The 24953-nt window shown below is 46.2% G+C and overlaps 1 protein-coding gene across 2 annotated transcripts in view; it reads left to right on the top strand.

Annotated features, from left to right (window-relative positions):
- The first annotated feature begins 1677 nt into the window (after positions 1-1677).
- SLC35F2 (solute carrier family 35 member F2) overlaps positions 1678-24953 on the top strand; it is a 35874-nt gene continuing 12598 nt past the window's right edge. The window contains exons 1-4 of one of the 2 annotated variants that reach the window (XM_037890262.2): positions 1678-2129; positions 14142-14317; positions 15154-15281; positions 22507-22666. In XM_037890262.2, coding sequence (XP_037746190.1) covers positions 1993-2129; positions 14142-14317; positions 15154-15281; positions 22507-22666 — 601 coding nt within the window. In that variant the 5' untranslated portion in view covers positions 1678-1992. Of the gene's footprint in view, positions 2130-2198; positions 2576-14141; positions 14318-15153; positions 15282-22506; positions 22667-24953 lie in introns of those variants that run through there. The other variant, XM_043529920.1, reaches the window with a different exon arrangement.

Genomic DNA, 24953 nt, shown 5'->3' with positions numbered 1-24953 from the left:
CAGGAATGGAAAGTTACATTTGTGAGTCATTGGCATAATGAGGGTATTTGAAGCCTTGTGAATAGGTGAGATCACTGAGATTTTATAGGTATAAAGGTTGAGAAGTTAAAAGTTATGGTTCCCAGAGTAACTCTGACTCACTTCATTAGGGATGAGCTCAAGCTGCAAAGTTTGCATCTGAATCCAAGATTGGAACTCCACAAAAACTAAGAGGATTATGTTCCAGCCTTTACTGTAAAGGTAGGGTATACAGATGCAAAGGTCAGATCTGAATCTGAAGTTTCCCAAAGCCCAGGGCTTGGCTTTGGGCCCATCTTTCTCTACACTAGACATATATATATATAATAAAGAAAAAAAATCATGTATGGTTATAAAATACCAAAAAAATACCAAACTGCAGTTACTCTGGTGACAATCACTTGAATTTTCAAACTTTTAAAATCTGAACCAGAAAGTTACATTAACACCAGATTTCTGGAATCTTAGGGTATGTCTACACTACCCGCCGGATCGGAGAGCAGCGATCGATCCAGTGGGGTCCATTTATCGTGTCTAGCCCAGTGTAGACCAGAGCTTATAAAGTAGGTTTGCAGTGTGTTGTTTTGTTCCACTTTCATTTGAGAAAACTTGCTAAAAATCCAACTTTTTGGTTTACTTAATTTTTGAAATTTTATTTGTTATTGGGGCCAGTGGGTTTTGTGCTTGTGGAGCAGGAATATGCTGCATCATTACCAAAAGTTAAAAAGAAACAGAAGTAACTGGAGAATGCAAAAACCTGGACATAGCAAATCAACAATTAATTAGGCCAACCCTCTTACAAGGAAAATCAATGTAAAATAACTGATTGATAGTTTTGCACTTTTAATTTCCCTTGAGAGAGATCATGAACTTTTCACATAGCCACACAAGGTACTTTCACCCTGGTTCAGGAATAATAAGGGCTATCTAAAAATCATTCTAAAGGAAGGTAGTCAACCAAACTTAGAGGGAAATTATTCACTCTCCCTTTTGGATCTGCCAACTTTTGCTTGGGGTGACTGAATTCATGTTAAAGCATCTCTCTGGCATGTGTACATTCCAGATACTCACAATCTTGCTTGTTCCTTGCCAGTTCACCTTTTCAGATTGTGCCTGCTAAACCCATGGTTGTGAGTTCAATCCTTGAGGGGGCCATTTAGGGATGGGGCAAAAATTGGGGATTGGTCCTGCTTTGAGGAGGGGGTTGGACTAGATGACCTCCTGAGGTCCCTTCCAACCCTGATATTCTATGATTCAGCCAGTGACCTTCCTGATTTGTTCAACATCTTGAAAAGGAAACTCTGGGCCATGCTAGAGACCTGGTTTGTAGTCTCTAACCACCCACAGATCTATTGTTCGCTCAAAATAATGACTCTCCCATCACTTAAAATGATGGAAATCAGAAGAAACCCTGTAGACGTCAAGAGTTACACTGGTGTAAAACTCGTGTATGAGTGGAAAGAGAATCAGGCCTTGGGAAAGCAGCTCTGATTCATTGCAAGTCTGGTTTAAGTGTTGCCTCTTGCAAATAGGGGCGCACAACAAATCCATTCTGAGTGAGAAAATCCCAGAGATTTGGGGCATGGCCTCCTCTGCCTTAAAGACACCTGGGAGGGGAAAAACGAGAACTGAAATCATTGTGCAACCTCACCTGCAGGTAGAAAAGGAGGGAATAAATGACGAGCTGGCAGCTCCCCAGACCAGCCAGGAGAGAGGAGCAGAAGTCTCTCCCCGCTCCTGGAGCAGGTTACAGCCCCGGAGAGAGATGCCAGCGTGCGATCTTGACTGGATTGTTTGGGTCTTGTCTGCTGACTGTTAATGATTTGCTGCGGAAGCCACCCGCACAGGAGAGAGATTTTGCAGAGCAGCTGAGCCAGCAACTAAGCCGCGCGCTAGCACCGCCCCCCCCCCAGTCTGCGCTCGCCTCCCACCCAGCTCTCTAGACAGCGGCTGCTCGGCGGCGTCTGGCTCCCAATGGACGTGGCTGGTCCGGAGGATGCCCCCTGCCCGCGGGCACCGTCGGAAACAGCAGCAGCTCCCGCGGCTGCAGCAGCGCCTCTGAGATCGCCCCGCAGCCTCTTGCTTGGGATCAAAGACAAACTCTGCACTTGGTGAGTACAAAGGGCAGAGGCGGCGGGCGGACTTGCCGCGCGTCTCTGCCCTGCTGCGAGCCGGAGGAGCCCTGCGGAGGCTGAGCCACGTGTGATCCGCACATGGGGCAGCGGGGAGCTCCCTTCCCGGAAGGGATGCCCTAATCGCCCCCCCCCCCGCCAGAGGGCCACCCTATTCAGAGCAGCCCCCTGGCTGTGCCCAGCTACCAGCGCGTGTGGGCTGCCTGGGGCGTTTACACGTGCTTCTCTGGGAAAGCCCCAGCACCAGGGATAATAGCGGCGCCGCTCCGGGACTGCTTGGGAGGCGGAGAACGAGCCTGTGAGTGAATTGCAGGATCAAGGGTCAGGAGACCAGTTCCCAGCGCTGCCGCTGACCCCGGGGGGGATGAGGGGACGCTGTAAAACGCATGGAGATCCTCGGGTGGAAGGTGCTACAGAAAAGCACGGTATTCTGTAGCTTTTGCTATTAAATCGGTGTCCCCAGCTTCAGAGCAAACGTGCCCCCTTTCCCTGATTTACCAGCCACTTTATTGCACACCCAACTGGGTGTTGCCACATGCGAACAGGATGGACAATAGCAGCCTGATTTGGCACCGTGTCCGCCCTTTGCAACAAAACAGCCCCGGCGTGTAACCTAACCTGGGCCTGGCTTGTGGGCTCCTATTCTGCAGACTCTAAAGCTGAATTGGGGGCCTGCTAATGGCTCAGGAACAGAGTTTACAGTTAGTGGGATTACCATGAAGAAGTCAGTACCAGGGGGATGAGTGCTTGAGGGGCAACCCTTGATGGGTCCCCTTTCACCTCTCCACTCATCCCTGTTTGGTATCTCTGTAAGGTAGTAACAGTCTTTTGGGAAGGAGTGGCAGGGCAGAGCTAGTGACCTGAACAGGGAACAGACTCACTCTGTCCACCTTTGCTGCAATCCTGGCCTCATTTACATTATTGGTAAAACTCCCATTGATTTTAGTGGGCTCTGGATTTCACGCTTTGTGTCCTGTGGATAAACTGGGGGAAGGGAAGCATGATGTAATCTCCCATCCATCTTTCTGCCTTTTAAAAACCTGCAGTAGTGAAGTCTGGGTATGGTGTAGTCACACATACCCTTAAATCAGTGGTCTCCAACCTTTTTAGGACAAGATCACTTTTTGAATGTAAGGGCAACCCAGGATCTACCCCTCCCCTTCCCTGAGGCCCTGCCCCTTCCCCAAAGCCCCGCCCTGCTCACTCCATTCCCCCCCATCGCTCGCTCCCCGCCCCACTCATTTTCACAGAGCTGGGGTAAGGGGTTGGGGTTCGGGAGGGGGCGCAGGCTCTTGGCTGAGCCTGGGGCAGGGGGTTGGGGGGCAGGAGAGGGTGAGGGGTGCAAGCTCAGGGAGAGAGTTTGAGTGTAGGAGCAGGCTCCAGGCTGGGGCAGAGTGTTGGGATACAGGAGGGGGCATGGGATGCTAGCTCTGGGAGGGGGGTCAGGGGTTGGGCAGTGTTGGGGTGCAGGAGGGGGTACAGGGTGCTGGCTCTGGGAGTGGGGTCAGGGGTGGGGTGCAGGAGGGGGTTTGGGATGCTGGCTCCGGGAGGGGGCTCAGGGCTGGGGTTTGGGGTGTGACCTCCCGCCGGGCAACACTTACCCCCAGTGGCTCCCGGTCTGTGGTGTAGCATGGCTGCCGCTAAGGCAGGCTCCCCGCCTACGCTGGCCCCACGCTGCTCCTGGAAGGGGCCAATGCGCCCCTGGGGGGGAACGTTGGGGGGGGAACGTGGCTCTGTGTGCTGCCCCTCTCTGGAAGCACCACAACTCTCTGTTCCTGGCCAATGGGAGCTGTGGGGTCAGTGCTTGCAGGCAGGAGCAGCGTGCGGAGGGAGATCCCTGCCCCTGGGGCCGCACTGGCCGCTTCCAGGAGCGGCGTGGGGCCAGGGCAGGCAGGGAGCCTGCCTTAGCGGCAGCCCCGCTTCTCCACCAGAGATTGCGATCGACTGGGAGATCCTCTAGGATCGACCAGTCAATTGTGATTGACCGGTTGTTGACCACTGCCTTAAATGAACCATCACCATGAAAGGCTACTTTTAACTCTTCCTGTGTGACTTTGGTCCTGTAAGATGTGGAATGTGCTGGCCCTGATCTGGCAAAGCCTGTAAGCATATGTTTAACTTTAAACATGCCAGTAGTCCCACTGAAAAACTACTCATATGCTTTCATTTAAGTGAGTGCTTAAGGCTCTTAAATCAGTGAGGCATTGCAACGCTGAGTATAGCGAAGCCTAAATACCTTTTAAAACTTTGCGCCTAAATGTTTTGCTGGACTGGGACCAGACTGCTTTGTACCTTGCAGAATCAGGCCTGTATCCCCACTCATCTATCCGTCTGTATCCCAGAACCACGACATAGTAGAAACATTTTTTACAGCATTGTAACATCATGGGCCAGGATGACAAGAGAGGTTTCTAAGAGTCAAGTCTCTCAATGAGGATCTTTTTTGTGTCTAACACAGGACAAAACTCAAGACTACAATCTCTTTTGCATCTCAATGTCTGACAAGTGACTTCAGCTGAGACAAGCTTCATATTGGAGAGTATTAGTATCTGGTGAAAACACAAATGGGAAAAATCTTCACTAAAATTTTAGAAGTCATTTTCTTTCCACGGGTTTAGAAAAGGAACTCATATTCTTTCAAAATATTCACAAACATGTTGAATAACAAAAGTTCCTTTTTAAAATCTATGGACTGAAAATTACTTCAGAATTTTTCATTCAAATTTTTAAAAGAAATTTTTGGTTTACAGGTTTTTGAATGTTTTGGGGCTCTTCTTTTCCTTCACCCCTTCCCATTTTTCCCACATTTTAATTTTCCCAAATCTTCACCCCTTTTTCCATTTGCCACAGAAAAAGGGGGAAGACAAAAGAGGAAGGAAAAGGAAGCGGGAAATAAATAAATCATAAACAACATTACTGAGACTACATTTTTCATTTTCTAATCTTGTGAAAATGAAAAAGCCCCCAGAAAGTTTGTGAAAATTTTGTTTTTTCTAAAGATTTCTGATATAGAAAAGAACTCATTTTCAACAATAACAAAAAAAGCCTTCATATGGAAAAAACAATTAACCAGCCCTAGTTTAGTTAGAGGTGGACAAGGTCTGTTAGGTCATCTAGGCCAATGGTGCACAAACTTTTCCAGGTGCGCTCCCCCTTACCATTAACAGAATCTGTCTGTGACCCCCCATTACTGCACAGTCAAGGCTTCCTCAGCAGCGTGCTGCTTCTATATTGTTGCTAGGCTGCATCGCGAGGGCAGGGCCAATACTTGCCCCTCTGTCTCTCCCCTCTAGGGTTTTCAGGGTGGGGAGGGCAAAGTATGATAGTCTCTGGGGGCAGAGCCAATGCTGGGCGTGAAGGCTGGTGGAAGCAGAAATCAGCGTGGACACTGACCCACAGGCTGGGTGGCCTCTTGAGGTGAGTCTGGGGAGTAGGTGGTGCTCCATCCCCAGCCCCCTGTTGGAGCTGGCATGAGCCATCTGGCATCGCTGTTCAACCCCCCAAACATTCCTCCATGCCCAGAGTGGCGCACCTCATAGCCTAGATCAGTGGTGCACAAACTATCTCACTGCCAATGCAGGATTGTTCTCTGAAAGCTAGCTAAGTATGGGGATCTCAAAAAGGGAAAGAAAAAAAAGTTTTCTTTGTTCCTATGGATGAATTTTGGCAAAGTTGTGAAAGGCAGTATATATACCCTGAAGCGTATGCATGCAGAGCCATCTACTCTCAGAGAGCCATTTTAGGAACTGTAATAATAATTCATATACTATTTTGGACTTTTATCTCAAGGCTCTTAATACATTTTACAAACATTAAATGCACTTCTATTCTGAAAAGTATCTCTGTGAAAAGGCATTGTTGGGCTCCATATTTACTAGTGTCTAATAACTTCTGTGTTAAAAAAAAAAAAAAGTAAGCTGAGCATATTTATCTGCCAGCTCTGCACTCGCAGCCTGCAATCTGTTTCTTTTTCATACATCATCAACAGTAACAAAGACCCGCAGTGACACCTCTGCAATGCCATTAACTTTCAGTAGGTTTGCATAGGTGACACCAAACAACTCTTTTGAAGAGTCACTGGAGGGAATAGAACCCAGCTCACACTAGCTGTGCAGGGCTAACAAAAATAAAAAGTAGTAAGTTTTGTTATTAGCACTCCTGCCAGCAGATCTGACTGAAATATACACACGGGCAGAGCTCTTGAATAAGAAAAATGTAATTTTTGTATAATCTATCTTCAGTGCAGACCTTTTTAATTAATTTAGCCTCACAACACAACTAAAAACTGCTTTGAGTTACAGCTGCCTGGCTGTTACAAGGGTTCACACAAGCTTAGTTGCTAGTCTGTGGGTACATCTACACAGCAGCTAGCAGGTATAATTCCCACGTTGGGTAGATGTGCATGTCCTAGCTGTGATTGAACGAGTGTGCTAAAAACAGCAGTGTTGACATGGCAGCATAAGCAGTGGCTTGGGCTAGCTTCCAGAGTACAGTTCTGTACGGGATCCTAGGTATGTACTTCAGGCAGCTAAACTGAGCCACCACGTGAGCCACAGCGGCCACACTTAGGCCTGGTCTGCATTACCAAGTTAGGTCGATGTATGCCTTGCATCAACCTAGTTGTGTGTGTGTCTACACTTAAGGCTCCGTCTACACTACAGTGTTTTGCTGATGCAAGTTACGTTAGCATACAACCGCTGCAGTTAGCATATTGCTTGTGTGCATGCAGACTTGGCTCCTTGCACTGGCACTGTGTGTACTCATCAGGAGTGCTTGTGTCAATGTACGGTGCGGTGCTGCATTGTGGGTATTCAGTGAGCAACCCACCACTGTTCAGCACTCTGTCTTGGGCATAAGTGAGTTGGGCAGGGTGACTGGGAGCAAGGGTTCAACTTCCCATAAAGCAATGTTCTCCATCCCATAATTTTCGCACCTGTTATCAGTTTCCCACAAACCCATGTGGAACTTGTTGCTGTCTGCCATCTCTGACAGAAGCATGGGCCTGCACAGCTCTGCGCTATTGTTGTGAGCGTTGCAAGCACAGGAGGCCCGGTCCTCTGGTATTTGCAGAGCCGCAAAAACTGCAGGGAACATGAGAATTTTTTGGAGGACAGACTGCCATGGGACAGATTGCCATGGGACATAACGAGAACCAATTCAAGGTGGTTGTTGGCATTCACAGATATCTGCAGATGGTGGAGTGCTGCTTCTAGGATCAAGAAATGAGCATCAACTGGTGGGATCGCATCGTGATGCAGATTTGGGATGACGGGTAGTGGCTGCAGAACCTTTGGCTGTGCAACGCCATATTCCTGGATCTGTGCACTGAACTCACCCCAACCATCCAACTCAGGGACACTAAACTGGGAGTGACTCTGTGACTCACCACCGCAGAGCCTCAGGGAATTAGCTCTGTCCAGTGCAGAGTGCCCTCTGCTGGTGGTGTCCCATCCATCTCTCACCCTGCTGGCATCTGGACCTGCATTGCTCCTTGCTTGGTGGCATCCTCTTCAGGACACTGCCCTCTGGCAGTGCCCACTGCTCCGGCCTCACCCCCTTCCAGGGGTTTGGTGGTATCAGCAGTCCACAATCTGCACATGCTGTAGTGGCCAGCTGCAGCCTCTGAGTCTAGCCCCTTTGTCATAGGGCCAGCCACAGCCTGTATCAGGCCACGCTCCTCCTCAGCCAGGTGTAGTACAAGGGGGAAAGGAGGGGGGACCCAGGCTCACCCACTACTCTGGGTCCCAACCCAGGGACCCTCTAGCAGCAGCCTCTCTGCCCTCCTTCTCTCCCCTTGTCAAACTATTGTCCCTGGGCCGCTTCCCCTTCGGCCCTGTGCACCTGCTCAGCCCTTTGCAGCAAGGCCTGCAGCCTGGGGTTTTCCTTGGCCGGAGCTCCCCAGCGCCTTCTGCCCTTCCCCAGCACTGCTCTGTCCACAGTGCTACCTTTCTGCTCAGAAGCCAGCCCTCCTCCCTTGCCAGTCAGGGAGAGACTACCCTGCTCCCTAGCTGGGCAGCCTTGATATAGGACCTTGCCCGGTCCTGATTGGCTGCCCCTCCCCCCACCCTGATTGGCTCTCCCCAGGCCTTCACTGATTGGATGCTGGTTCGCACAGCCTCTCTGGCCTGGTTCAGCCCATTTCTCAGGGGATGGGGCTCTGCCCCAGCACAGACTCTGATAGTGCAGAAGCAAGTGGCAATCACACTGTGGACACTTGCAATGGCGGATTGCTACCTGTCTGTGGGAGTAATTTTGGAGTGGGAAAATCCACAGCTAGGGCCGTTGTGATGCAGGTGTGTTGGACCATTAATAGTCTCCTGCTACGAAGGACTGTGACTTTCAGCAATGTGCAGGACATCGTGGATGGAGCAATAGACAGCACACGTGTCCCTAGTTTGGACCCAGAGCACCTTGCCACAGGGTACATCGACAGAAAGGGTTAATTTTCTATGCTTATGCAAGTGCTGTTGGATCACTGGGGATTTACTTCATTGCCACCAATGTTGGCTGGTCAGGGAAGCTGCATGATGCTTCCCTTGTTCAGACAGCTACAAGCAGGGACCTTCTTTGCTAACTGGCAATGTTGAAATACCAGTAGTGATCTTTGAGGGACACAACCTCTCCTTACGCCCTGGGCTCATGAAGCCGTGGACCAGCCATCTTGACAGCACCATGGAAAGATTTAACTACCAACTCAGCAGGTGCAGAATGACAGTCATGGTGGGAGGTGACAACTAGGGGTGTGTAGTCGGAGGGGATTTATTGTCCCCTTGTTGTCACCTACCATCCCACAGCTACAACCTATACTTGATGAGGACCTGCGATGTGGGCTCTATTCACCATGGAACGGTGTCCCCTCCTGGTGGTTCTGGTGATTAGCTCTGCCAGGCGAATGCCCCTTCCTTCCATTGTCCACTGTCTCTTTCTCCCAGTCTGCAGCCCCTCTCTCGCTATAGGAGCTGCTGCTGCCTCTTTGTGACTCCATCCTCCAGCCAGGTCACTCAGCGGTTTCCCCTTCCAGGGTAAAGTCCTTCAAAGTCTCTTCTGTTCAAGTGGCATCAGGCATTCTCACGTCCACTGCCCTGACCCTGTCACTCCTGCAGTGATCCAGGCAATCTTCTAATTCATCGCCCCAAATAGTACCACTCTGCAGTGGTTTGTAGAGGAACCTGCCAAGGGTCCTTTACCAAGCAGTCAAGGTCTGCAGCTTCCCTGACCTTACTGATGTCACTTCTGGATTACTTCTTTCCTGCTTCTTCTCTTCCTTCTCCCTTACGTCAGAGAGCGGGACTTCAGGCTTCCTCCCTGCTGCCTTCCCACACTATTTCAAGCCTCCCAGATATATAGAAGCCCCACCTGTTTCCTGTTAGCTCCCTCCACATAGCCCCACCCTGCAGGGTCCTAGAGCCTGGGCTCCAGCCCGAGCCCGGAAGTCTACACAGCAATGAAAGCACCCCACAGCCTGAGCCTGAGTCGGGTGGCATGGGCCAGCTCCAGGTCTTTCTTCTCTGTGTAGACATGCCCTAAAAATCCTGGACTCAATAGAGATGCTGGATTTATTGCTTATTACAAAAATCTATAACCCACTTACAACACCCATCCCATCTGCTTTCCCCCCCGCCCCCCGGCTTCCTTTCCTTCCTGTGACTGGAGTAGTCTTAAAGGGCCGTTTCACCTTGAGTGGTTCCTTGAAATATGTGTTAACTACTTATACTAAACAATCTGTTGAACCTTGAATTTAGCAGTGACACTCAAGTTTCCCAGCCGTGAAGAAGAGATTATGTAAACTTGAAAGCTTGTCTCTCTCACCAACAGAAGTTGGTCCAATAAAAGATACTACCTCACCCACCCTGTCTCTCTAAAGCCCTTGTGTCTCTGGCTGTTTAAACTCTAATATCCTGGGACCATCACGGCTACAGCAATACTGCACAAAGACAAGGGCTATTGGACAACCTCAACGAGGAGCTATACGGTGTAGGGAGGCTTTGAAAGAGCACTGGAACAGCAAGCCAAAGTAATGTGCTCTGGGGTACTGCACTCAACCTGGCGCTGCAGTTTGGGGGCCTGTTAGGAACTGTGTGATGCTTGCTGCACATCTGTGCATATGTCACCGACATTGCAGCTAATAATGTTGGCATGCTTGCTGTACATTTATGGTGACTACTCTGTTTGGCACTGGCCCTATGGGTTGTGAGTGTACAAGATCACAACTTTCACTGCCACCAGGCATCGTGCCACTGCGGCATTTCAAATGTAGACAGGCCCTTATATTTTTGCTGTACTAAGGTGTTCAGAGCTAGAACATGTATGTCTACCCAGACCGGAATTACACCTCCCAGCTGCAGTTTAGACATACCCTAAAACTATGAATGCATCCGATGAAGTGAGCTGTAGCTCACGAAAGCTTATGCTCCAATAAATTGGTTAGTCTCTAAGGTGCCACAAGTCCTCCTTTTCTTTTCCCTAAAACTATGTCTTCACTGCAGTTAACTCAAGTTAACTCCTCTTGAATTAGTTTAGCTTGAGTGCAAAATAATTGCAAAATGACACTAGAACAGCACAAAATAATTGTATTAGTGATTGTATTAGCAGCTGATGAGTTTTGGTAACTTGAGCTGTCGCCTATACCCCATGATGGGCCAGCCAACTTGAGTTAAAAGCATGCAGTCAGTTTTGGGGTTCTTGAGTATGTCCGCACGACAGTGTATGGAGTAGACATACCCAAGATGGTTTTGATCCAGCAAGCTCGAATAAGAATAGCAGTGAAGCCACAGCAGGTTGAGTGGCCACAAGGGCTGCACAACCCCATCCAGGACCCGGGGTATGTATGTATTCGAGCGGCTAGCCTATGCTGCTGCGGATTCATTGCTATTGTTATTCGAGCCAGCTAGCTCAAAGCTATCTGGGGTACGTCTACATGTGCTGACTGCAGTGTAGAAGAAATACCCTTGGGGTTAGTGTACAGTGCAGCCAGGAGTGTGAGTTATCTGGTAGCTTTAATCTAGCTAATTCGCTAAAAATAGCAGTGAGGATATGGCAGCGTGGGCTGCACAAGCCTGCCTGACCCCCCAAGTTCAATATCTTCATTAAGGATCTGGAGGATGGTGTGGATTGCACCCTCAGCAAGTTTGCGGATGACACTAAACTGGGAGGAGTGGTAGATACGCTGGAGGGTAGGGATAGGATACAGAGGGACCTAGACAAATTGGAGGATTGGGCCAAAAGAAATCTGATGAGGTTCAACAAGGACAAGTGCAGAGTCCTGCACTTAGGACGGAAGAATCCAATGCACCGCTACAGACTAGGGACCGAATGGCTAGGCAGCAGTTCTGCAGAGAAGGACCTGGGGTGACAGTGGACGAGAAGCTGGATATGAGTCAACAGTGTGCCCTTGTTGCCAAGAAGACCAATGGCATTTTGGGGTGTATAGGTAGGGGCATTGACAGCAGATCGAGGGACGTGATCGTTCCCCTCCTTTCGACATTGGTGAGGCCTCATCTGGAGTACTGTGTCCAGTTTTGGGCCTCACACTACAAGAAGGATGTGGAAAAATTGGAGAGAGTCCAGTGAAGGGCAACAAAAATGATTAGGGGTCTGGAACACGACTTATGAGGAGAGGCTGAGGGAACTGGGATTGTTTAGTCTACGGAAGAGAAGAATGAGGGGGGATTTGATAGCTGCTTTTAACTACCTGAAAGGTGGATCCAAAGAGGATGGTTCTAGACTATTCTCAGTGGTAGAAGAGGACAGGACAAGGAGTAATGGTCTCAAGTTGCAGTGGGGGAGATTTAGGTTGGATATTAGGAAACACTTTTTCATTAGGAGGGTGGTGAAACACTGGAATGCGTTACCTAGGGAGGTGGTGGAATCCCCTTCCTTAGAAGTTTTTAAGGTCAGGCTTGACAAAGCCCCGGCTGGGATGATTTAGTTGGGGATAGGTCCTGCTCTGGGCAGAGGGTTGGACTAGATGACCTCCAGAGGTCCCTTCCAACTCTGATATACTGTGATTCTATGATTCTAAGTATGTACTTGCATTGCTAGCCCAAGCTGAAGCCCACGCTCTCACTGCTGTTTTTAGTGAGCTAGCTAGCTTAATGCCGGGATATCTGCATGTCCTGCAGCTGCAGCTCAGAGGTACCCGTGTGCCTACACAGCAAACGAAGATGTGATTGTAGCACAGGTAAGCATACCCGTGCAAGCTTTAATATAGCTAGCACAGCTACCAGTAGTAGTGTAGACGTGGTGCCCAGGGCTTTGGCATAGGTCTTCTCATGCTACAAAAACTGTGGCAGCATAGGCTAGCCGCATGATTACGTCCCAGGGTCCTGGGTGGGCTTCTACCACCTGTGCTGCTAGCCGAGCTGCTTTGGCTTCACTGTTATTTGTGATTCGAACTAGCTAGATCAAAGCCAGCTTAGCTATGTCTACCCATGCTGCAGTCACACCTCTGATTGTAGAAATACCCTTACTGGGGCAACACTCAAGTTAGATCAGCCGTGAATACAAGCCCATAGTCAGACAGTTTTCAACATCCACATTTTTTTGTGATGTACATGAAAACCTGGCTGTATCTTTGCAATATTGCCAACATCAAGCATTCAACGATCATAGAATTTCAAATCAAGTTCATGGTCTTCGTCCTTGTGCTCAGAGCACTCCATGGCCAGTATATCTAAAAGATCGACTAAAGCTCCAGGACAAAGATGTTGGTTGACAACTCCACTCCTCTGGTACATGGGAGTTCTTAGCACTAAAACTCATCTGTGCAGAAGACCGCATGATCTGAGATTGTGGAATGAATACCCCCAGAAACTAAGAAGCATCACAAACCTCACCATCTTCCACTTCCAAGTGCAAGGCACTTTTCTTTGAGCTTGCCTTTTCAAACATAGATAGCAACAGGTATATTTATTAGCTCCCCACCGCCCTCCCCAAAACCAAAACAACAACAAAACCCTTATCACAACAAGGCATGCCACTGCACATGTTTCTGTGTCTGGGGAGAGGAAGAGAGAATAAACCACACATGACAGATGTGTAGTTGTGTTGCTTAATGCACGACTGGAAGGAGCTCATATACTGCAGTGATGAGTGAGATCTAATATCCTACACAGAAAGAATAGACAGAATGGTCACCAACATAACCAGCCTGTGAACTAGGCTAGGAATATAATTTGATATATTAACTTTGAATGTCTAGGAATACAACAAAGCTCAAAACTACTTTGAATTAAATAGATAACGTGCTTGAAAACCAAAGTGGGCTAGAACCCTTTCCCTAGTTTTAGCTGGGCATAGGAAGAGGCATGTGAGTTAAAGCAATGCTTGCACAGGAAGTGTTCGTTCTAATCACCATCAACAACTCCAGTGGAATGTGATGGAAAATAGCAAAAATATCCACAGCTAATAATAACACTTTGCATTTCTGTAGCACGTTCCCTCCAAATGTCTCAGCTGACTTCAAGTCACTCAGGAATTGAGCCTCACAAGAGGCTTGAGTTAGATAAGTATTATCCCTCTTTTATGGTTTGGGTAACTGAGGCACAGAGAGTTTAGGTGGCACAGGGAGTCTGTGCAGAGCAAGGAATAGACCACAGGCCCTTGGTATCAGAATACCTAGGTACACTGGAGATATTCTCTGCTTGGTTTTAAAACCACTTCAGCTAAACTGAATTTAAAATTATTTAAAGAGATAATATGGACTCAGTTTTAGGTGATTTAAGTTGGCTTGATCTATTTTTACTGAACGGGTTCCAAGACTGTATGAGGTTAGAAAATGCTTCCCGTGTAGACAGGGCCCCATGTGCATGTGTAAGTAGGAGGTGCGCTAAAAATGGTATCAACAACATGTTTGAGCTAAGGAGCTAATGAAAGGGAGTGGAAGAAAGAACTAGCTTGGAAGAAACGGCTTCTTATTTTTTTCTGTAAATATTAAGATAATTAATATTTTTTTAATTCTAAATTAATTACATTTTTCTTTTACATTTACAGTCATATTTTGAAAACACTTGCGCTGGGTCAGATGCTTTCCTTGTTTATCTGTGGGACTGCTGTTGCAAGCCAGTATTTAGCAGAACAGTACAAAGTGAACACTCCAATGCTACAAAGTTTTATCAACTATTGTTTGCTTCTTCTAGTTTATACGACTATGTTGGCATTTAGGAAAGGTATGTGAAATACTGTGGGAGGGATTTTGGTTCATAAAACTCTGTTTTCCTTGCATACTTTTCAGATTAATGCACTAAAACAGTGAGACATGCACTCTGTGAAGTATGGGCCAACTGAACACCATGAGAGATATGAGAGATATCATAAAAGTAGGGGTCCACTCCTGCACCCACTGACATCAATGGTAAAATCCCCAATGACTCCAGTAGAAGCAGGATTGGGGTGTAGAAGCGTGAATTCACCTGAATATTGTGGGGAGAGCAAAGGAGGTTTTATTTGTTTCATAATTAGTTAAAAAAACCCATTTTGTATATATTTTAAAGTATCAGTGATAGCATAGTGAGAAGCTGGCAATTTTATGGCTCTGACCCTGCCTTCAGATAAGCACGAGTGGACCCTTTTTTTGTACAGAATCCCACTGAAGTCTGTGGACCTAATTCTCAGTTACTGAATTCCTGTACTTCTGGCAGGAATGAAGAGGGAGGATGTGACGGCAAAGACAGCTTTAAGATACCTTTGCACTTCCCATATTCGGGGCTATATGGGCTATGCTCAGCCTTTTGAATAAATTAGAGCAGTCCTGAGGCTGCTGCTTTTCTTATTCATCTTCTCTTTAAACAGCCTTAGTCTTGTCAGTTTCTTTTCAAATGGAAATCTTTCTATGCCTTTAATCATTTCTATTGCTTGTCTGTGGGCTGCGGGCTGTTTCTACTTTATCTTAATTCAGATGGGCCAACTAGAACCAAACACAGTAATATCAGCATTATTAAAATTAAAAAACATTCAGCATTCCTTTTGAAACAAACGTATATTGACTGAAGTTTTCTCTAACCAGGCAGTGACAACCTTTTGCAAATTCTGAAAAGGAAATGGTGGAAGTATATTCTGTTGGCACTAGTGGATGTCGAAGCTAATTACACAATTGTAAAGGCTTACCAGTATACAACCCTAACGAGCGTTCAGGTATGGGTCCTTTTCCCTTTCTGATTTGCTGCTTTTAAATCCGTTTGAATCTGTTATTAACATGAGATTTTATAGAACAAATATGGAACTGTTTTAAAATGGAAAAGGTTGTCAATATACGGAGTCCTCTCTGCAGTCTGGGGAGTGGAGCATGCTGTGCCATGAGTAATACTTCTGGGAAGCAGTGAACATTTGCTTGTGGTATCCAGTGCCAAGTCTCTTGAGTACAGCTCTTATTCTTTTGATAGAACGCATTTTTAAGAGTTTGCTGACAACAGCTCCATTTCCTGGGTGGTGCAAAACAAGGATTTGGGCCAGATTGTGTCTCTCTGGCAAAGGCCTTTGTTGGGGGCAGGGTGGTGCTGTCCCTGCCCCAAGGAGCTCTGGGAAGCATTGTAACACAGTGGGGCACACCTGTTGCACGACACTTAGGTGGGTGCATTCTCATCCTCGGCCAACCAGTATTTCTGACCAGTGTGGAGTGGGAGCGGGGCCATCATCCCACCTGCCTCCTGTTCTTCTTCACCCTGTTTTGATGCGGCTTGTACCCGCATCAAAGGAGCACTGCAGGGAGCAGTCCCAGGACACAGGGGAGAGCAAGGACTGCAGCTGTGGCTGCCCCTTAGTGTGAGGAGAATGGGAAGGTTCCTTTCACACCCTTCTGCTCGAGCAGCTGCACGGGAGTCAGCCACAGCCTCGCCCTAAGGAGCTCCAGCAGAGACAGAAATTTGTGAGTGTGACTGAAAGCAACCCTGTATTCACACCTTATGCACCACTGTAATAACCTTAGTACTAAATAGGCCTGTGAGGTATCACGAGGCTTGTCAATAATATCATGGTGGTGAAATGTATGGAGCAATATTATATGTAATATTATGAAATCCCCCTGTATGATATTATTAGCATACTTTCCAACCCACATAGCCCTGCCCAGGCAGAAGTTGTTAAATAGGCCTACCCTAAACAAAGGAATGTGTGACATGAGTAGGAAACAGGGTCCTCGGGACAGCAGGAGGAGGAAATGACAGGAGACAAAGCAAAATTTGCATTTCAGCAAACACAGGTGAGAAGGAAGATAATGGCGCCTTCTTCACCACCACATTCCCTGTCACCTTCTTTACAGTTTGATTAAACTTTGCTTTGAGGATAACCTTCAGAAGAAACCACTTCAGAGGTTCACTGGACTATACAAGAGAGGGGCCGAGAACCCCACGTTATATCTCTCTCCTTCACCTAAGGAGACAAAGTGACCAAGGCCTTTGAGCCTCTGGGAGAGATCCTGACCAAGGAAAGGGTCAGTCATCATCTTTCTGGAAGACTGTGGGTGAGAAAGGCCATCTTAAACAAAGCCTGGACCCAAAATTTGCTAGATTAGGTTTTAGATTTTTAGATTTATGTTTTCACTTTCATCTCCTGTACTTGAATTCATTTAAAAATCCTATCTTCTTTTGTAATAAACTTGTTTTATTTTTTAAAATAAGCCAATCCAGTGCCGTATGTAAATTGAACTGTTTGGTAACTCCAGTTAAAGTAGCAAACTGTTGATTATTGACCCTTTACAGGGACAATAAATCTTTAATATTGGAACTCTCCAAGAGATACTCCTGGGGAAATGCTGTGCAACTGCAGTGCAGCAGAAAAATGCCCCCCGAATTCCCTTTGCTTCCTTGCAGAAAATGGTTTCTGCGGGGAAGCAAAGAGAAGCTGCACCAGTACTCACTCACCCCTCCCAGGCAGCTCAGATGCTCTGTTTGCGCTGGGCATGCCCCAGCAAACCAGAGACTGTTAATCCCAGCTGGGGGAGAGAGCGCGGGAAGAGGATGGAGAGAGAGTTCCCCTTCCCGCTCTCCCTTCCCTGCACGGAGCAGCAGGGGCTGGGTCAGATCAAGCCCCAGAAATTTACCCTGGCTGCAGGAAGCCCTGCACTGTGGTGGGGATCTGGCTCGGGGGCAGGGAGGGGGGTGTTCCAGGTGTGTGGCGGGGTGAGGCTCAGTGGCGGGGGCTGGGTGCGTGTGTGGGGGGATGCACTGGGTTTAGGTGGACAGGGGGAGCAGCTCCCTGTACAGTGACCCTTCCCCCCACCCATGCACCCAGAACCCCCCTCCCCCTGAGCCTCCTCTGCATCAGGAGCCTCTCGCACCCAGAACCCCCCCACTGATTTGTCCAAGCTCCCACCCTGCTGAGCTTCACCCTCTGCATCAGGAGCTCCCCACACTCAGACCCCCCCACCAAGACCCACTCCCCCAGTCCCCCACCCAAACCCTAACCACCTTCACCTGGAGTCCCCTACAGAGTCCCATTCCTCCTGCACCCAGAACCCCTACCAAGCTGCCCACACCCAGATTGCGCCACACAGAACCCTGGAACTCTTGAGGGAATTCTGCACCAAAAAATTTAAAAAATTAAAATTCTGCAAAGTTCTGCATATTTTAATTGTCAAAATAACACACAAACACAATAACAATATAATCACGCCATTTTCAATTATTTTGGTAATTTATTTCAAAATACTTGTCAGCAAATAGTTGAAAATGGTGTGATTATATTGTGTTATTTTGACAAATACAATGTGCAGAATTTTGCAGAATTTTAAAATATTGTGCATAGAATATTTAATTTTTTGTCACAGAATATTAATTTTTTTGGTGCAGAATTCCCTCAGGAGTAAAGAGACAGTGCAGAACAGACATTTCTGGGAAATTTTGGGACTGGGACTGTGTTGGGATCCACCCTGCAAGTAGTAACCAAGGGTGAGGGAAGCCAAAGTGTGACTGGTGTGTTGCTGACAGGCTGCTGGGGTCAGAGTTGCTGGACCAGGGGTGTAGCTTGGGGTGCGACGTGCATACTGTTTGGCTGTTTGTGTGCAGCCCAGGTTGGGAGCTACAACAGCAAAGCACTTTGAGGCACCCAAGGTTGCAGGGGCCGTGGTGACACAGCCCCTCACTGGTCTGGCCTGCATCTGGGAATATGACAGTGAATGAGCCAGACAAGGAGAAAGAGGTGTTTAAAATACAGAGAGAAGCCCGAGCCATAACGTTTAGCCCTATCTCTGGTGCTGAATTTCCCCAAGGCCCTGGTTACTGCTGGAGACAGGCTACTCGGCAAAATGGCCCAGTGGGCTGCCCCCTTAAAGCAAGTTCAGGATCCTCTGTGCATCAGTGAATCGATGGAGCTTGAGATCAGCCTCATGATTCTTCTCAGTGGGAAACTTCCACTCAGTGGGAAACTTCCACATGCTTTCAACAATGGAAAAGCAAAACTATTTTCTTTAGTTTAGCAGATGTTTGTACTGCCAAGGAAGGGTCTTGTAGATTTTTACAGCGATAACATTGAGATGGCAGCTGCTATTTCCTGGTAGATAAAGAAAAAAGGATTTTGGTGCACATGTGCAATGGTTTATCCTGCCACAGTTCAGACAATGCCAGTGGAAATTAGAATTGTAACAAGGACATGTTTTAATTTCATGCCATCGTCTAGCTGAGCTGATAACGGAAACAAGTTGTTTGACCATATACTTCACAGCACAAAATATGCAATATTGAAAGAAAGATTGCTTTATATTAAAGGCCCATTTATAAATGGTTTCTGAATAATTGTAGATGTTATCAACATATTATAGACAAGAGTATTATCTATTATAGATGTTTATAAGCACATTAGTTGAAGGTGTTATAATGGTTATAAGCAACCTATTGACCTGTTGGGATCTCTAAATCTGTAATAATTGACTAACCATTTATTAAAACATCTATTAGCTGTTTATAAATGAAACCTCAGTATAAAGTGTGGCCAAAACTGGGCTGAGACAGAACATCTGGTAAATCAAATTGGAGGGTCATTTTTTTCCTCCCGATAAAAAAGGAGGGCAGAATTGAACAGCAACAGAGAGTTTGCTGAGGTGCTAGTAGCGATAACGCCAAATGTCAATTGCCTACTTCTCCATAGGCGTCTTAGAGTGCTATAGTATGAACCCTTATTCTTATAAGTAATCCCAGTGACATCAGTGGGCCAGATTCACTGCTATACTTCAGCTGCTTTGCCCTTCTCTGATTATGGTGCTAGAAGATGATATCTTATACTAGAGGGCTCTGTAATCTAGTAGAAAAAGACATAACAAGATCCAGTTGAAGTTGGAAAAATTCAAACTGGAAATAAGATTTTTTTTTAACTGAGGGTGATTAACCACTGAAACATTACCAAGAAAAATTACCCATCCTTTGGATGTTTAAATCAAGATTGGAACTCTTTCTAAAAGATGTGTTCTAGCTCAACCACAAGTTATTGGAGGTATTGGGCTAGATGTTGGAATCACTGGCTAAAATTCTATGGAGGTCAGAATAGATCATCCCATGGTCCCTTCTGGGCTTAGAAATCTATTAAATTTTTTATTTTAAAAATGATTTTTTTCTGTCTGGGCTGGAGGACTGTATAATGATTAGAAAACTAGTGAAATGGTGACCGCGTTTGTCTATTAACAGTGAAAGGGACATTTCTAGACAGCTTTGCTTTTGCTTCTTTTTGGTAAAACCTACTTGATGTCAATGCCTATCATTTCATGCAGAGGAGGCTTTGTTAAAGATTCAGCAATCTCAGATAGATTCCCTAATATCTGGTCTTTCAGAAAAATCAGGGAAGACAAGATTTTACATTCCTGACATTTCTAAAGGCTAAAAAAAAAAAGAAAGCAGAAAACAAACATCTTTAAATACTCTCCCCACAACCCCTTTGACTTTATCCATCATTGAGAACCAAAAAGGGGACAAACACAGTTTTAAAAAATCCTTTGCAGGTCACTTTTAAGTGCTTCATTCTAGGAGACAGCCACCTTAGAGCTTAGTTGTGATTTATCCCTAAGCAGATACACAGGGGAGTAACTGGACATAAGGCTGTATAGCCTGTATGGCTGAGCAGGCCTAGTGAGTCTGTGCATAATGAGGGGGAAGAGATGGAACTTGGTGTCTGATGCTCATTTCTCTGAGCAAGTGGATTGGAGGGGGGGCAGAGAGTAGATAGAGCAATGGTAAAGCTCTCTTACATGTCACTGGCTGGATGTCAAGGGGGAATATATGGAAAGTAGAAGTCGGCTGTTGTAGCAAATTCCCTTCACCCACCCAAAAATATGAGCTCAAGGGAAACTGTGATGCAGAGGGACATCTCAGGCTACAGTGGTGCAGCTCCGGTGCTGTGGCAGTGTTGTAGTGTAGACATTTGCTACAGTGACAAAAGGGGTTTTTCCCTCGAGAGCGGGTAGCTAGGTCAAACGAAGAATTCTTCCATCAACCTAGTGGTGTCTATACCTGGGCCTAGGTCAGCTTAGCTACATCTCTCAGGGGTGTGTATTTTTACACCACTGAGTGACACAGCTAGGTTGACCTGTTTTAGGTGCAGATCAGGACTCAGAGTCACCATTCCTTTCTGGAGCTCCTCCTGGGATTAAACACCTCCCTACATAGGGCTGAAAGTAAACTCTCAACCTAGCCTTTAATTACAGGCAATGGAGTAACCGAGCTGTGAAATTAGAACAATGTGCATTGCTGTTCCAGCAGATAAATGACACCTTTCGTTTAACACTAGACAAAACCACAGAATTCAGTGGTGCCAGAGGAAGTATAAATGTTTTCATTCTTACGATAAAGCAAATGCTACATTGGAATGTTTGGTAATACATGTCAGAACATGTTCTCATAATACAGCCTTGGTAGGTCCCTGTACATCTGTGTGCTTCTCAAATAGGGCAAACTGGAGAGAATCCAGGGAACAGAGAAAAAACTGATAGCAGGATTAGATGGAGCATGTGATTTATGAAGCCCAATTAAAATTTAACCTGTGACAATTCCTCTTTCTGCTGTCTTGATTTTAGTTGAAATACTCTGTATAGTTATGAGCAAGAGAAAACATGGGGTTACAAACAAAAGTCATTTTGCAGCCTTGCTTTTCTAAGTGGTAATCACACTTCAGTAACAGGAGTGCAGAATAAAACACTGAAATGGTGTATTTAGAAAGGCAAAAAGTAACAGTGAACATTAAGTACGGAGGGCTAAATCTTGATCATGGTCCTTATGTGAGACTTCCCATTGATTTGGCACTTATGTTTGGATGTGACTCCAGGAGATCAGTTTTTAATACCTATGTTTTAGTTCTGGTAAGTTTCAGTGATTTGAAGCACAATGTGCAGGGCTCTGTGGGAAGTTGGACCTGAATTCGGCTATAGTCCCGTGACCCTCACTTTCTATGGCATCCATTAAGGCAGACTAGAAAGTCCACATCAGTTTCTGGCAAATTCCAACAGGAAAGGTGGTTTTTGTTTTTACTGAATTAAATATAAAAAATGACTAATACAATTGGGACAATGTTCCTTGTGTTATTTAATTTTCTGTTACATTCAATCTGTTTTATGCTGCAACCCAATTTTCAGTTTTGAGTATACTACAGCGTTTTGGACTGATAATGCATTGCTGTATTGTAGATGTTTTCTGGAAGAAACAGGAGGCTTTGGAAACTGGCTATGGGATAACTGTTCCCCTCAAAAATTCTTTACACCTTTCCTTTCAGTAGCACTAAATTAAACAAAACATAGTTTTTTCGGCAGAACCCGTTTTAAAAATGCAGGGCCAGATTTTGGTCTCAGTCAGAATGGGACAAAGCTGCAATAACTCCATTCTTTTTACTGCATTTACTTCAGATTTGCACTGGTGTAACTGGGATCAGAATCTAGCCCGTAGTTCTGATTCCAAAGTAGAAAAGGGGAAAAAGAAAAAAACCCAGATGAGCATGACCAGATTTAGCCACTTTAGTGTGGCAAAATAAAACCACATAAAAAGAGGAAAAAATGAAATCCAAACAAAAATCCTCTTTCTAGTAGTTCAGTGGCCCCTGGAGGAACTTGAGTTTAGCAGCAACACTTTCAATGCTCTCACTCCTCATGATAGTGGAAGTGAGCAGACCCATCATGAATATAGTACACTTAGTTTACAGATACGAGAGACTTTCAACTCAGTAGCATCCACACCTGCCTAAGTCACGTAATGGCTTTGATGGCAAAATTGTGGGCCTGATTCCCTTCTGACCTAAACTGGCTTTACACTGGTGTAACTTCATTGACTTGCATAGGCTTACTCCTGATATACTCTGGTGGAGTATAAAGTCCATGTTTGCCCTCTGGATGGTGAAGTCAAGATTTTTTTTGGCAGGTTTCTAATTAAAAACTGTTTCTGTGTACACGTAGCTGCTGGACTGCTTTGGGATCCCTGTGTTGATGGCTCTATCGTGGTTCATTCTGCGCGCAAGATACAGACTCATCCATTTCATAGCTGTTGCTGTCTGCCTGTTGGGTGTGGGAACTATGGTTGGTGCAGACATATTAGCTGGGAGGCAGAACAGTGAAGGTAAGGAATTGATTATCATGTGGGCAGAGTGTGGAAACATGGGTTTCATGACATTCTTACTTTCAAAGGGGAGACAAAAGAAGAGAAAACTCATGGTGAATGGGTTTGGCTCTATTCCAGGGTGACACCCTTTATTTCAGGTTAATGCCCTTCCAAACTCTAGGACTTCTGTCTTTTCAGACTGGAGACATGGGGGTGGAGCCATATGTTACAGGATGCCCTTCTACTTGTCCTGGAGAACAACACTCCCACTTTTGGTTCCTTTATTGAAGTGTCCTCGGTCCCCAAAGACAGTATTTGAGGGCTTGTATTCAGACTTATGGGGATGGTGGTATCTGTTTGCCTGCAGACCTGGGTTAATGCTACTGCCTCAAAGAACGAGGCCAAGATTCTCAAAGGTATTTAGGTGCCTAACTCCCATTGATTTCATTGGGAGTTAGGCACCTAAATACCTTTGAGGATCTAGGCCCAAGTTCACTAAGACCTGCTCCTATCCTATCTTACCACTCCAAAGGCATGAAGGGGCCAGAAGGCTAGCAGCCCTCTGCAGCTGGAGATACTGCTTGCATAAGGGAATCCCTGCGTGGCATAGAAGCCGGTGTCGGGCATGCTGGGGATGGAGGATGTGTGGCCAGGAAGGCTGGCCCCTTGAGGCCAACGGCCAACTGGGCATCGGTTAGAGCAGCATTAGGGCTGCTCTAAACTATGCTGGGGCCAAAACAATCTCAAGCCAGCTCCAGCATTACGGAGCCACAGAGAGCTCCTTTGCAGCTTGCCCATTACCTAGGGTTGTCAACATTGTATTTCAAGAATAAGGGACCATTTTCTTCGTACCCCTGCCCCACCTCTCCTTCTGGTATCATTATTAATGATCATTATTAATAATAAGCAGTACTTATCTACCTTCACCAGAGGTATTTCTTGCTGCTTTTTTCAGCACTCAGCAACTCCCAATCTTGTTGTACAGAGATGAAAAAATAAGGGCGGTCCCTTGTAATAAGGGACTGTTGGCAACCCTGCTGCGTACAGCACTTATTGGGTGCAGCTGAGTACTGTGGCCTCTGTGTATGTTTATGTCTTTTAACCTCTCCTCAAATAAAACCTTGTCCTTTAGATTCTGGAGTTAATTAAAACTTCAAGTAATTAGTACTGTTGCAAACCAAAGAGAGTGTGGATGAGTACTCTTTGTCTAGAGCTAACGTATCAACATGTCTTTAGTCCAATTAAAAAACGTATAGTGGGCCCAGATATGCATCTGTTAAATACACTGAATAGCACCTACTTACACAACCAGTCTCATTGATGTCAGTGGGTCTTTTCATATGACTTAGGCTTTGTCTACACTACACAGCTTTTAGCTATCTCAGTGTAAATCCTAGCAGAAACGAGTCAAGGGAAACCTCAGGTGGGAGGTGTAGTTTGACCTCGACTAGCTACATGGAGGTAAAACCGCCTCGTGCCTTGTCTCCACCAGGATTTTACAGTGAGCGTGATAGCTATCTCGATGTAAAAAGACATCTTTTTTGTAGTGAAGGCGTAGTCGTCGTGCTGCTTGACATTAGTAAGCATGACTAATGTTTGATAATGGGCTCTTCAATCTAGCAGAGAAAGGTCTAACACAATCCAATGGCTGGAAGCTAAAGCTAGACAAATTCAGGCTGCAAATAAGGTGTACAATTTTAACGGTGAGAGTAATTAACCAATGGAACAATTATCAAGGATCGTGGTGGATTCTTCATCACTGACAATTTTAAAATCAAGTTTAGATGTTTTTCTAAAAGATCTGCTCTAGGAATTATTTTGGGAAAGTTCTATGGCCTTTGTTGTACAGGAGGTGAAACTAGATGATCACAATGGTCTCTTCTAGCCTTAGAATCTATGACAGAATAGAGTCCAAAGGGAAAATCTTCCTTCCCTGAGATATCTAGATTTGTCATGATTCATCCATCATAGATACAACATAGGGCATGGCTACACTGGAAACTTAAAACCGCTGCCACGGGAGCGCTCCCGCAGCAGCGTTTTGAAGTGTGAGTGTGGTCACGCGGGAGCGCTGGGAGACAGGTCTCCCAGCGCTCCTGGTAATCCACCTCCACCAAGGGATTAGCTCCGAGCGCTGGGACCGCGGCTCCCAATACTCGGAGTTTGTCTACACTAGTGCTTTAAAACGCTCAGACTTGCTGCACTCGGGGGTGGGGGGAGGGTGTTGATTTTTCACACCCGTGAGTCAGCAAGGTAGAGTGCTACAAAATGTAAGTGTAGACAAGCCCATAGCTATACTTCTTGC

The sequence above is a fragment of the Chelonia mydas genome, chromosome 1, assembly GCF_015237465.2.
Source record: "Chelonia mydas isolate rCheMyd1 chromosome 1, rCheMyd1.pri.v2, whole genome shotgun sequence".
In the NCBI taxonomy this organism is placed as follows: Eukaryota; Metazoa; Chordata; order Testudines; family Cheloniidae; genus Chelonia; species Chelonia mydas.
This window is presented reverse-complemented; position numbering and strand designations above follow the sequence as displayed.